The sequence below is a fragment of the Malaclemys terrapin genome, chromosome 2 (genome assembly GCF_027887155.1).
Source record: "Malaclemys terrapin pileata isolate rMalTer1 chromosome 2, rMalTer1.hap1, whole genome shotgun sequence".
NCBI lineage: Eukaryota > Metazoa > Chordata > Testudines > Emydidae > Malaclemys > Malaclemys terrapin.
The window spans coordinates 256190360-256204821 of NC_071506.1; the positions used below are offsets into that span (position 1 = coordinate 256190360).

Consider the following 14462-nt stretch of genomic DNA (forward strand, 5'->3'; position numbering starts at 1 on the left):
ATAGTGGCCTACATTTTCAAAAATGTCTGGTGGTTTTTGGTGCCTCGGTGATTGGACACCCAACTGAAGACCCGGTAAGCAGGGCTGATTTGACAGAGGGCAGGTGTACTGTATAACTTTTTTGCTTTAGTATCACCAGTTATATTGCAAGTAGTGTAGGGCAGAATTGCACCGTAAGCAACAGGTGATGTTACTAGATATCAAAAACTTTCACAACAGGTGCCTCTTATTCATTCTCTCCATGATAACTGTTCAGTTATATTCTCAGCTGTGGATGTGGCCACAGTATCCTGGATACTAGTCTATGTGAACTAGTGCAAGGCTATTACTTGTCATGGTAGATGTGGTACTGCTTCTGAAATCACCTCAAGTTTCACTCAAAGTAGGGTTATAGGCCTTCTTTTCTATTACAGTACTACTATTTTCTTCTAACAAGAGAAATTGGCAGGGGCGTTGGAGGAGAGAAAGATTTTAAAATTTCTATCTTCTACCCAAAATAACAATATGAACAACATTTCAATCCAGTAGTTTAATTTTTTCCCCATACTCCGCCCCTACTACCCTCATTCCTGACTCTAATTGCTATGAGTCACATGATAAACTGAATAATGTTCTGTCTCATTAATATACAGAAGTTACAAGGTTTAGAAAAGCCCTAACATTACCTTTCTTTAAACATGCTTTCTGCATTCTAGTTGCTATGATGACATAATGTAGATCTTCAGTATGGTGTTTTACATCATATTTAGAACTTCATTAGTTACTATAACTACAAAATATTGTTTAAACAACTTCTGTTAAAAAAAAATGTGGTTACCTTCTCGCTATTAATGAGGCAGGATTTTCTCTCCTCTGAGGCATGCATTATGACTAGGGAAACATTCACATAATTTTGTACATTGAAGGCTGACTCTTCTTTTGTTTTCTGGTGGATTCCCATTAGAATCTAGGTAACACTTTCCCAATCGTTATTCACAAACACTACTTTCGTATAGCCAGGGCATTTCACTGATACATCATCAATAACAGTGATCACTAAACCTCAGTGTTGATTTACTGCCTAGAAGACCCTCCAGTGGTTTTGATGTTATATAGTCTTGAATAAATACTGCTTGTGATTTTGTACTTGGTGTGTTTGGATAGTTTAGTACGATTGGTCTCTCCATATATTTTATATCATTTATCAGATCTTGCACAGAACAATGCCTAGCTTGTCTGTTCCCTAGACCCAGTCACTCACAGTCTCTCCAGTCAATAGCCACACAACAGCATTATAAGAAAACAAAGGTAGCAGAGGTGGCCTTGGTAATCTCCAAAGGCTGACAGCATACAGTCAGCTGCAGACTCCCTCATTCTGAAAGATAGGGTGAAAACCACTCTAACTGTGGTAAAATTTCCAATATAGGAGATGTCCCATTATAGCCCATGGATTAATACAGGCTTTTAATATTGACCAGGATCCAGATAGCAAATTGTATTTTATATGGAGAACTTTTTGTTCAGACGATGGGTTTTAATCCATCAGACTTAAAATAAAAATAGTCTTTATCCTAATTTGTTTTAGACATTTTGCTTGATAGGATAAAGTTTGCATACGTAAAAGAAAATTATTGAAGAGTGTTCTTGAAGGTGGATTGCTACATTTTCCATTAGGAATTCTGAATTTTATTATCTATTTAAACCTTTTTTGTGAGAAGATTATTAGTTTTTTGGCAGAAACCAAGAGCAGACTGTACATATCAGGGTGGGGGAAGAGGAAGGAATTTCTTGGGTTCCAGCTACATTCTTGTCCTATTTATGTCAATTTTGATTTTTCTCTCTTGTGTTATGCTGGTGGCAGTTACATAGTAAAATAATGGCAGTTAGATTTTTGGACACCTTATTTACAAGAACAGCAGAACCACAGTATAACTAAAAGATAAACTTTTAATGCAGAAAGCCATCCATTTTCCTTTGGAATAGCATGTAAAGTATTTCACACCATGTCTCGAAACATGGGAAGAATCTGATATTGTCTGCTGGATTTAATTCAGAAATCTGAAGTTCTATAACTAAAGTGTTTTGTTTTATCCTTCCTTTTTCATGTTTCAGTGATGATGTTTTGCTAGAAACAAATTTAAAAGGTTACACACAAAAATTAACCTGATAGTTAAAATCTCATTAGAACTATATTCACATAAAATGATTCATACCACAATGGTGATATATTTGAAACATCTAGAGAGACTTACTCCTTAATACAAATGCAAAAGATCAAATTAACCAGAACCATCTTCTCTTTCAACCCTTGTGCTGTAATGCAAAATCCTGTTTCTTACAGAAATTTACGTTAAGAAACTCCCCCTACTGCGTTCTCTTTTTAAATCTAGAGTCATATTCTATTATGCTTGGCTACCCCTGTACAACCCTGATGAAGTCAATAGGTTTTGATGTAACAGAGCAGAAATTAGGGTTCAATGCCTTGTTTAGCATAGTCAATTCACTTTTTATAGTATATATTCAATAGGACTCTACATATCTGCACAGCATACAACATTGTGTAAATTGTTTTCTAACAGCTATGCATACCAATCAAAAAAATGCCATGCTAACATGCATGTGTATATAGCTTAGCCACCTTCCTTGCTTGTGAGAAAATGTGTATGTTAATTACTAAGAGGATTTTAATGTCCTGTGGTTGTGAATAAATTATAGTAACTGCGAGTGGAAACCCTATTGGCATAATTTAGCATTTGACCCTCTAATAAAATTCCCCATAAAGGAAAGAGACTGCATTTTTATAGCTTGCCTGTGACACTGCATTTCTTTTGCAGGTTTTATGACAGACATCTGTTAGCATGGTCTTCGGGGCCCAAGACTGATAAAGATCTGGCCTACTGGAGAAGAAGAGGACAAGACTTTAGCGTATTACTGGGTTACACTGACAAAGGAGACTCTGAAATGAGAGGATTGGCACCACCCCATGAGGTGTACAGACATGCTAAAGAAAGTCAGCTGGAGGTAGGAGCAGGAACAGAGAGTGTGACAAGAAGTGGCTTGCAGGAGACCTGGAAAGTGCCTGGTGATTACAAATGGCAAAGTTTAAGAACAGAAAGCTGGAAACAACCTAAAAAATTAGGAAGACAAATGTCTGATGGTGATAGAGAGAAACTGCTTCAAGATCTGTACTCATTGAGCCTGGGAGACAGTGTACTTAGCTCCCATAACAAAGGGAAATCACAATCATTGCCAAGAGTTCTTTCACCAGAGACCCTGAAGTGTGTGGAAATACCCTCCCTGGTGAATAATCATCATTTCCTAAGTGGAACTAAAGCATCCTCTGGTCCCCAAAACAGACAGCCTTTAGAATTCACAAAACCCAGGGAAACAGGAAGCCACCTTCTTCCTCTGGCCAAGCCCAAGTATGGCAGACCCCTTAAACCTCCTTCCTATGAACTGCACCGACAGATGAGGGCACCTGTAGAAACTTGTGGCTTTCAGGACCACCAGCAAATAGATGAGCCCGTTTCATATTTAGCCAAAGGTAATGAGCCGAAGCAAGACGCTTACATTCCAGACTCTGGTTTAGAGCCCCCTGTCTATATACCACCTCCATCTTACAAGTCCCCACCTCAGCCAAGTGTGAATCAGCATTCCCTCAATGAAGTGCCTAACTATGACTTGTGCTTTGACAATGGTCAGCGGCATTCAGTAGAGAGGACCCTCAGCAGCCATCGACCCTCCACTAGCACATTGGAAACTGGGGGTGAACACTGCAAAGATGACCACCTTCCTCATGAAAAACAAAGCCATTCCAGGCACACTGATGACTACCTGAATTCCATTCAGTATATTCCTTTTGATGATCCTCGAATACGGCATATTAAAATAGCACATCCCGAGAGCCTCCAGAACAACACTAAACACACTGAAAATACATGTAGGACCAATCCTACTGCTTTGCAGGAGAGAACTATCGAACTACAATACAATAGTGCCTTTTTGGATCCATCAAACTTACTAAATACTGTAAAGGGTGAGAGAACTCCTGACAGCACCACGCATTGCAACAGGTGGTTGGCAGCATCCAACGGACATCAGGAAAACTGGGCCCTGCCTGACCAAAGAGACAGTGGTGACACAGATAATCACCCCCCTGAAAATGAAACTAATCAGGAGTACACAAAGGGCAACCTTTCTGTAAGAAACCCACATATGGATAGCACCTGTGAGACTGTTACTAGAGTAAAAAAGTTTGAACCTGGAACTGGGATGCAGAGCAAAAAGAGTTCAAAGAAAAAAATGAATGAAACTATATTTTGTTTGGTGTCCATCCCAGTTAAATCTGAATCAGGTCTGCCAGATACTGATAGGAACAATAACTTAACACAGAGCCCTGATAAGAAGAATGAATTTGATAACAGTGGAGCTTTGCAAGAACAAAGTCTTTTAAGTATGTCGTCCACCGACTTGGAGTTACAAGCTCTCACAGGAAGCATGACCAATAAAACTGAGTTACAAAAACAAGAGCTATGGAAACCAGAGGAGTTCAAACAAATGAATGACCTCAGATTTACTCAGCCTAAAAAACACAGGGAACTCAAATACTCTGGCTCTTGGCCAGGTGATCAGTACAAAGACCAGCAAACACAGACCTGTTTCACTGAAGACCCTAAAAGCTCACAATTTTTCCATGGTATAAAACCTGGTGAACCAAATAATAAACTGATGGCTCCAAAATTCTTAGCCTGTACAGCATCTTTGGTTGGGTCAGAAGAGGCAGGTTTATCCCCCGATGACAGAAAATGTAGGCAGAATACATACAATATGAAAGGTCAGATGAACCTCAATCCATCCAGCAATAGTGCATTTTCAAGGACTGCCACCTCCGTAATTCAGGTACATTCACCAAAGGCATACCAGAGCCAGCCTTATGGGTCCTGCACAGCCATGCCCACCCAGGAAAGGGAAACTGGCACAATTCCCAGGGGTGATGTGGTCAAGGGTGAAGCAAGTGCTCCCTGCAAGAGTAAAGAACTATTTGGTCAGTTTCTTTTGAAACCTGTTGGTCGCCGTCCCTGGGATGCAATAAGTGAGTTAGAAAGTTTTAACAAAGAGCTCCAAGAACAGGAAGAAAGCACTAGTAGTGAAGATGGCATGGAGAGTGAGGGAGCAAAGCAGGGCTGTGTTCCTACAAAGATAGGGACCTCCAGAACTGATGAATCAACCCAGGAACTCAGGCCTTATAAGCAGCTAAAAACTGTGGTACCAGAAGTTCCTATATTTAAACAAGGAAGAGTTAAAAGTAAGTCTGAAAGTTGGAGTACAGAGCTTAAGTCTGATGATCCACATATCTGTGTTGGATCACAAAGCTCCTTGAATGCAAAAGAGCGCGGTAGTTTAATCAAGCCAGCAGATGGAAGTGTGATAACAGAAACAAGAAACCAGGAAGCCAAGAACAGAACAAACAAACAGCGAGCAAGTTCAGGCCCAGTCAATAGAGTTTTGTCCAGTAGTCCAAGTAATGCAAATCAGAGTAATCCATTCAGTCATGCGGACTTAAAGGAGACAAAAGAAGATAGAAATTACATAGCTAATATGTTAGATTTTGTAAAACAGAACAAAAGCGCAACTCCCAGGAGTGATAAACTTTTAGAGAGAGGATCTATAGTAAGATTGTCTTTAACTAATAGAAATCAAGGTCATTCTGAGCCAGATTTGAGGTCTGTGGGACTGGATATTGACCCTGAACCAGGTGCTAACAACTCTGATTTTTCTTCTAATGCAAATGCAATGGAGATCCCCCCAAATGAGTCACTGCAGGCAAGAGCTGCAAGGATTCTGGGTATAGAGGTAGCAGTGGAGTCTCTAATTCCTGGGGACAGAACTGGCCTCCACCAATACACCAGCCCTGCAAATAGTGTCCAGGATCCTGAATTACCAGTAGGGGGAACAGTACGTGACAAAGTAGAAACAAAAGACAGCTCTTATGAGGGCAGACGAAAGTGTGGCTGGACAGAAAGTTCTCTCTTTGTGGGCGAGAGAGACTTCCCATTTTGGGCTGGTGAATACCAGAGCACTGACCTAGAAGCCAGCTCTAAAACTCTGGTAACTGAGCGAGGTTTTGAACAGCGTGCGGGTCTCAACAGGCAAGATGAGGATCCAGACCTGCCTTGCAAGTCTGTTACGCATCAAATTGCTGAAAGAAACGTGATCATTCCAAGCTCGGAAAAGAGAGTTAGAAGCACCTCAAAGGTGATTGAGACCTTACAAGGCAAACTTGCCTCTCCCCCTAGCCGAACAGTCATGGATCGTTTGGTGAGAATGAAAGAGGTTGACTCAGTTTCCCGTATGCGACGTCTGAGTATCAAGAGTGCAGATTCAGGGGAGGAAGTAGATGAGGAGAAACCACCAAGGGTACAAGAGGAGAGAGGAAGCTATGCGCCACTCAGCGGTAATGAACTCTCTCGCAAAATGGTGCACACAGGTGCTGTTTCCAAGCGCATTATCTCTCTCGATGAAAATGGACACGTAACTACGATAGGCAAGAAGAAGGCTGACCGAGACTTTTGTTTAGGTAAGGCCCAGTTTTACCATTATCTGTGATTCAGTTGGGCTCTGTTTTAACAGGGAATGTACATCTACTCCCCCTGTGGTATCCTCAAAAGAAATAATCTTCCTGTTTACCTCCTGCCACATACTACAGCTGCTAGTATAGTAATTTAATAGGCTATAAACAGATTAGTTGTTAATAAAGAATTGTAGTTTTCTTGCAGTGAGCATTATCCTCTAAGTTATTGCAGCCACTTGGGTTCTGATTACTGAAGTTAATTCATAAAGTTGTAGGACTTTCCCCATTACCTAACGGTTTCAGAAGACTGAATATGTCAAAAATAAAGTGAAATTTCACAACACCTGCACTCATACATTATGATCCCACCCTTTCCATGAATATCCAGGTTTTTATTCTCAGTCAATTCTAGTCCTATTCTATAGTCAATAGATAGGAACACACCACATCAGGACTGAGAAGAAATAAAAAACAGATTTATAAACCTGCTATATTCTAATCTGAAGCCACAGGGAAAGGGTTAAATGTTCAGGGTAGAAATTCGAGATAATATTCATGAGACATTATACAAAATGTTTCAGATAACTGATATCCCCAGAGAAAACATGAGGCTGAATCTTTCAGCATATGCTTTGGAGTCCTCTGCTCCTTGGGTCAAGGGTAGTCTTGTCTGCTTCTTAAGTAACTCCAAGTTAACTTATGAATTGATCAACTCTCACATATGGTCTTTTGAACATAGTGAGGTGCTAATTAAATTAATGGGTACCCTTGAGAAGTGTAGCAATAGCTCTATATAAAGTCAGGCATGCCACCTGTTCAGAGACTTTAAATTGGTTGGAAAGAATAAATGCATGGTACTTGGTAGGCAGGTTGATAACCCAATACCTAATGTTTCTTTTGTTTTCCCCACTTCCTCTCTAATAGCTGAAAACCCACCTTGAAATTCACAAACACTTCTTATTTAACCCAGTCAGTATAAATCTATGTAAAATTCTCCAGTGTAGGGAGATGGAGATTAACTTAACCGTACTTTAAAGGGATTTTATTTGTTCCCACCCCAGACCCAGGAGTGAACTGCATGAATTCTAAGTAGGGTGACCAGACAGCAAGTGTGAAAAATCGGGACAGGGGGTGCGGAGTAATAGGAGCCTATATAAGAAAAAGACCCCAAAATCACGCCTGTCCCTATAAAATCGGGACATCTGGTCACCCTAATTCTAGGTAAGCATCAGAATCCCCCCCACCCCCAGCTCCTACCGTTCAGGCCTTAGTCTTTGTTTCATTTCATGCCCCCTCCATCTCAGATTCTCCTTCCCCATTGAACTATACTGTACACTCCAGACTCACGGTGTAGGCAAATTCAACTTCCCTGCACTAGCCGGGCCTGCTGTGCCTCATAGTGGTTTCCTGTGTCTTCCTCCCTTGAGATTTTCTGCTGGGCAGGAGAGCAGCAGCTGAGCCTCCCTAGGAGCCCTTCTAGTGTACACTGCTGCAGGGATGTATCAATTCAGACGTTGTGATTTATTGATTTATTTATATTACTATAATGCCTCAGAGCCCCAGTGGTTTCCCAGGACCCCATTGTGCTAGGCACTGTCCAATCATAGAACAAAAAAACCAAGCCCCTGTCCCAAAGAGCTTACAATCTAAGTGCCCTGGTTTATGCCAGAGTAAATCAGAGCTGAATTGACCCCTATTGCTGAATTGTACAGTTTGTTCCCATCTAGGTACAGCCTTCCTTGGTGGGGACAATGCCACCTCAGAGCACAGAGAGGAATTTTGCTCCTTTGCAGCTGTAACAACATTTCCCACAACTGGATAGAATTTGATCTTCATTTCCTCTTAATCAAGTCTTATACTACAGGGCATAGTGCTCAGGGGTTGGGAAGGAATCGCCTCCACCAGCATCCTCCCATCCTCAAAACACTAACTTGTTCACGCCCAAATATGGTGACAAGTGACACTGAAAAATCTCAAGTCTTGGCCTCTGAGGTGTAGTCTGGAGTATAAAACTAAGTTTTGTAGAGGCTTCACGCTTTGCCTTCTCTACTATTCCACACCACCCAAGTCCCATGATGGCTTACAGTACAACCTCAGAGTTACAAACACCTCGGGAATGGAGGTTGTTCCCAACTCTGAACAAAATGTTCTGGTTGTTCGTTCAAAAGTTTACAACTGAACATTGACTTAATACAGCTTTGAAACATTACTATGCAGAAGAAAAATGCTGCTTTTAACCATCTTAATTTAAATGAAACAAGCACAGAAACAGTTTCCTTACCTTGTCAAACCTTTTTTAAACTTTTCCTTTTTTTTTTTTTTTTTTTGGTCTCTGTTGCTGCCTAATTGTGTACTTCCGGTTCCAAATGAGGGGTGTGGCTCACCGCTCAGTTCGTAACTCTGAGGTTCTACTGTATGTCTAGTAAGAGGGTAGACTGGAATGGGGAGGTGGTGTAAGGACTCACTAAGTATCCAGTAGAGTTTTATAGAAAAGAGCCAAAGTGCCATGCAGCGTGGACTGGAAAAGACTGATGTCTATCATCGTTTCAGACCAGGTCAATCACAGAGGCTAGAGGAGTCACCAAACAGAGATTCTCATCCAAAGCCTTGTTTTGCTATTTTTATACAATAACTTGTCAAACGCACCAGTTATTTTTAAATGAGGGAGTTAAAATGAAACACTATACAAGAGACAACCCCTTATTATGCAAATTATCATTGTAAGAGACCACCCTAATGTCTTCCCAAACACACGAGTCCATTTCTGCTCCATCATTATTAAAGATCACTTCTTAAGCTGCTGATTTTGGTTTTTGAGTGCATACTTAAGCCAGGTTTCACTGTATTTTGAATGAATGGGAATAAACCAATGCCGTTGTCTTTCAAAGGACACTGTAAAAGTATTTCACACAATTCAAAAAAAAAAAAAACCAATTCCTCCCAACTGTTTATAATAATTATCTTGGAACCTTGAAATGGAAATCTTTTACCTTTCCAAGCTTTTATTCCATTGTCCAGTGTGCACCCATATCCCCGCCTTTCCATCCCTCCCAGCCCCCACCCCCACACAGTGGTTTTAGGGCCAATTGTAATTACTGGGCTGCAAGCATTTGGGTAAGTTACCAGTCTCATTGATGTCGGTGGGAGTTTTACCAGTGACTGAAGTGGGACAAGGATTTCCTCCTTAGTATGTTGGTTTTGCTAATTAGTTGTCTTGTACAGTAAGCTAACGAGCTATCTAACTGAGGGGATGTGGGCTGGGGGACTTTTTGGATTTTTGTCGTCAGATGTGAGGAAGAAAAGTCAGGGCTGGAAAGCAGGAGACTTGGGCTTATGTCCCTGTTCGGCTGTGGAAATGCCACTGTGGCCATGGGCAAGTCGCTTAACCTCCGTGAAGTGCTGGTGCTAATTAGTCACCCACCTAGCAAGGGGGATCTCGCTTTATTCCCTAAGGTCGGTGAGTGCTTTGAGATCCATCTGGTGGAAGGGGCTTGTAGACGTCCGGCCTCTCCCCTGCGGCGCCTCCTGCTGGTCATCCAGGGAATTAGCTCACCAGCCTCAGGAGCACCCTCTGCAGGGCAGTGATCCATCTTGTCCTCTGCACTGGCCCCCGTGTCTCTCCCAGGACCCCGGTGCCCCTTGCTCTGGGTGCTGCCCCCTGGCAATACCCACACATGCTAGGTCTCCCCTCCCAGGGGAACCCCCACCCACTAACCCCACCTCACCTCACGATAAGGCCACTGCCAGTTCCCATCTAGCTCCCACTCTCTGGGGCAGACTGCAGTATAGGCCACTCATCATCGGCAAGGTTGGGTTTGGACCTGCTGCCTTGCCCTAGCTCCGGGCCGCCCTCTGCAACCCCCAGTACCCCTTGGCCTATTACCAGGCCACAGCCTGGGGCTATCCAGGCTGGAGCTCCCCAACTCCTTAGCCTTTCCCCAGCCCTGCTCCACTGCAGTCAGGCCCTTCTCTCTCTGAAGGCAGAGAGAGACTCTTGAGTTCCTGGCTCCCAGCCTCTTTATACAGGCCATCTGGGCTCTGATTAAGGTGTGGCCCAGCTGCAGCCACTTCCCCCAATCAGCCAGGGTTTTACCTTGCCCTGCCCCAGCCCTCTGCAGGGCTTTTTCAACCTCTAGGGGCAGGTGCAGGTGTCCGTGTCCACCCCGCTACAGGGCTATTGAAGTGCAGTGTATTCCTAAGTAGTAAGCAGGAGGGCAATAGTACGAACTGGTTTAAATTACATGAGCCTGTCTCATGAAATAAAACATTCAACCAGCTCATTTCATCCCTGGTGTAACCCCACCCACAACCGTGAATTTGGTTGAGTGTGCTCAGAGCCTGTTGGGCACTTCAGTCTCTGTCATGCATGAATAGGCTCCTAGAAGCGGACAAAGCAAGACAGTGATAGTCTGCACCCAAACTCAATGAAAATTTGGACATTTACAAATCTACAACTCAAGGACCACAGTCTGTTCAATTCCTGCATAGGTTTACAATGGGGAGGGTGGAAGAAGCTCTGGCCAGGGACCAGCCAGGATTCCACTGGGAAGTGAAGTGCCTGTTCCCTGTTAATGCCCTGCATGGTTGTTAGCTGTCTGTGGGCAGAGTAAAACAGTCCCATGCACTGCACTGGCTGGGTGCTGAGGGGGAACATGCTGCACCATCCCAGGGTAGCAGACCTACTACTCTAGCATCTACTCCCCCAGCCTGCCTGCCAGCTCTATGACAAAGCCAGAATTCTCCCTGGAGGGTCCAGCCACAACTCAGTCCTTTGGCTGCCTCTTCATGCACCAGGCAGAATCTTGCCCTAATTCATTTGGTTTCAGTTCAGATGGCTGAAAGTGTGAGTAACTTTTCAGAGAATAAATAGTGTTCCAGCTGGGGGAGCTTCCACCATTCTGTGCTCTGATTTTCGCAGGCCTGCGCACTTGCAGCTCTCTTGGGAGTTGATGGGAGTAGCAAGTGTTCAGCACCTCTGGTCTTAAGGGAGAGCCATGATTCAAGAACGTGAATTCCTTTCTAGTTTTATCTTAATCTCCTCTACAAAGCGTAGTTCCTACCAACCAAAAGGCTAGGAGTATATAAATGGTGAAAAAAATTACATGGGAAAAAGTGCCCATACCTTGCGGGTTCTTCCCACACAATTGATCCGTAGGGCTTAGATGCATGCATCAATGTCTGTTAGACTACAGCAGTTCTAACAGTATTCGTCTATTGACTTTGATCCATGTTGTCTGTTAATAAAAACGTTTGGACACTGTCAGAAGAAGGTGAATGACACATTTTCTAAAATATATCAGTTGCTGACAAGGTTTCCTTTATTGATTGCCCTGTAAATACTGCAGGGAGGGAGGAAGAGAGTGGCAAGAGAGGAGACAAAATCATACGACACCAATCTGTCAGCTGCAACAAATGTTTATTCTTATAATCTTTACATGGGGTCAAATCCAGAAGTTCTTACTTGGGAAAACTTTCCATTGATTTAGACCTTACTCATATGCACAAGTGCTTGCAGGATCAAATCTGCATAGTCATTCCTGTACACACACAAGTAAAGTTACTCACATGCACCAGTGTTTGTGGGATCAGGCACTGCAGTGGGGGAGTTACACGACCACAGACTATGGGTGTGGTTTTCAAGGACCTAAGTGATTTAGATGCACACATCCCACTGACTTTCAGTGCAGTCCCACCCCAGGACTGCAAGCTGATATGCATGGGAGGATGCAGATATTTGCTTGCATGTAAAAGGGCTTGTCTACACTACGCAGCTTTTAGCGACAAGGCTGTGTCAACACAGCCTTATTGCTAAAAGTCAGCGTGTGTGAACTCTCTATCGGTATTTTGTTGGCAAAATACTTTCTGCCCCGTGAGCGGCATAAGCTTTGTCAGCAGGTGAGCGCTCCTGCTGACAAAGCCGCGTTCACACTATTGCTTGCGTTGGCAAAACTTTTGTTTTTGGCGGGTACTTAAAAAAGCCCCCCGGCGAAAGACAAAAGTTTTGGCGACAATGTCGCAGTGTAGACAAGCCCTTACGTGATCAGAACCTGAGTAAGAACTTCAGTTTGAAACCCATTGAAAATATAATAGACCAGCTTTTGTGTATTTTTAGCTAGAAAAATGGGTATAATCTGGTGACGATGCTATTTGTTTACTTGTTGCATTCACCAAAGCATAGGGTTGATTTTCTTTAATAATAATCACATCTTTTGTCTAGCCTCTGTCCGCACAAAATAACTCTGAAAACCATGGCCTGGAGTTTTGCACGCTGGCGGAAGACAGCCGGGCCACAGTAATGTAACACAGCCTCTCTTTGCAGTACCAGCGTTTAAAGCAAATAAATTATTCTGCCAAGTACAGGAGACATTGAGTGCTGAAAAATGAAGACCGAACTGTATCCCCACCTTGTAAAATGGTCATCTGGGTGTGGGTGGAGACACGTTGCCGGGAGGTGTACACTGCCCCTACTTTGCTCTGCAGTATTAAGGTACGTCTGTGCCGTAGTTCAGAGCGAGCCTCCCAGATGGGGCAGACAAACTCGCACTAGCAGGCTAAAAATAGCAGTATGGCCATTGTGACACTGGAGGAGGCTTGGGCCCACCCAAGCTCGAGGTCACCCTGGGTCCAAGTTCAGGTGGCCAGCCCAAGCCACCTCTGGTGCAGCAATGTTCATACCGCTATATGTAGTGCGCTAGTGTGAGCCCTGCTAGCGGAGTCTGTCCACCTGGGCTGGCAGGTTCGCTACCAGCTGCAGTATAGACACACCCTCGGGGCCAAGCCCTGGCCCCGCTCAATTCAAACTCCTTTTCTAGTTGGTGGGTCTGATCCTGATCTCATCTCCACAAGTTCTACACTGGTGTAGCTCCATTGACTTCAGAGGAGTTCCTCCCAAATCACACTAGTGTAAGTGAGATCAGAATCAGGGCTAATGGGACAGGAATCAGGCTCTAGTCAAGAACTTGCATCTCCAGGGCTCTCAGTCCAGCACCAGCACTGAATTCTCCCACGCAGTGTAAAAAAAGAATAATTGCAAGTTCATTATTCAATTTTTAAATTGACTTTTTGTAAAAGAATAGTGTGTTTGCACGGGTTTTTCTGTACTTCTAAATTAAGAAAACAGTGTCTTGTTTCTCTTGCCAGCTGCATGTACTAAACTTGAGTAGATTTCAGAACCCATCACTCATGGTTTTCCTGTCTTGCATTTTTCAGATATGTACGATCCCTCCAGGGTTGAAAGGGTGTGAGCTGAACACAGATGAGAATCTAGAGATGTCTGCTCTCCTAAGAATGTTTTGCTGATTTTGCTCTGTGTTTTAACACTTGGAAATTGCCTCCATTTGTGGTGTTTTATGATATTCTGATAAAGCCTTTACCACTGCCAGTAGGAAATTAGTTATTCACACATATCTGCTTTGCGGAGATCACAGAAAACTCTGACTCTTACTTGGATACCATCTGTTTTTTGTAGCATTAAGACTTAATGCCTATACTTGGCAAAGAGGTTTTATCTAAACGATGTTTAACAGTCTTCAGCTGGGATGGTAAATTCAATGAGACTAGGCTTTGGAGCTTATTCTTCTGTGTACATTTAAACACAGGAGATTAGTCAAATGATTTTAAAGGAATGTGAATTTATAAGCTAAACTTCTGAATCTCTAAAGCCCAAACTCTGCATAAGTTGAGGAATCTTTGGCCATAAGACATGAGTCATGAGTGCTGCTGCACTGTGTGTGTGTGTGTGTGGAGGGGGATGGGAGGGACGCTTTGGAATGAATGCAAGACAAGGCGAATGAATATTGATTTATTGTGAAATCAGTTTGGACCTCCACAGTTTGAATTCATTTTGATTAAATACTTATTTGCCACATGTAGAGAAAATAAAAGCAAACTCCCCAAAGCTCCTAAAAGATCA

The 14462-nt window shown here is 43.0% G+C and overlaps 1 protein-coding gene across 8 annotated transcripts in view; it reads left to right on the forward strand.

The window, feature by feature from the left end:
• Positions 1 to 14155, forward strand: part of JCAD (junctional cadherin 5 associated) — an 86218-nt gene extending 72063 nt beyond the window's left edge. For all 8 annotated transcript variants that reach the window (XM_054020829.1, XM_054020831.1, XM_054020828.1 and 5 more), the window contains 2 exons: positions 2814 to 6556; positions 13760 to 14155. In XM_054020829.1, coding sequence (XP_053876804.1) covers positions 2814 to 6556; positions 13760 to 13794 — 3778 coding nt within the window. In that variant the 3' untranslated portion in view covers positions 13795 to 14155. The remainder of the gene's footprint in view (positions 1 to 2813; positions 6557 to 13759) is intronic.
• Positions 14156 to 14462: the final 307 nt, after the last annotated feature.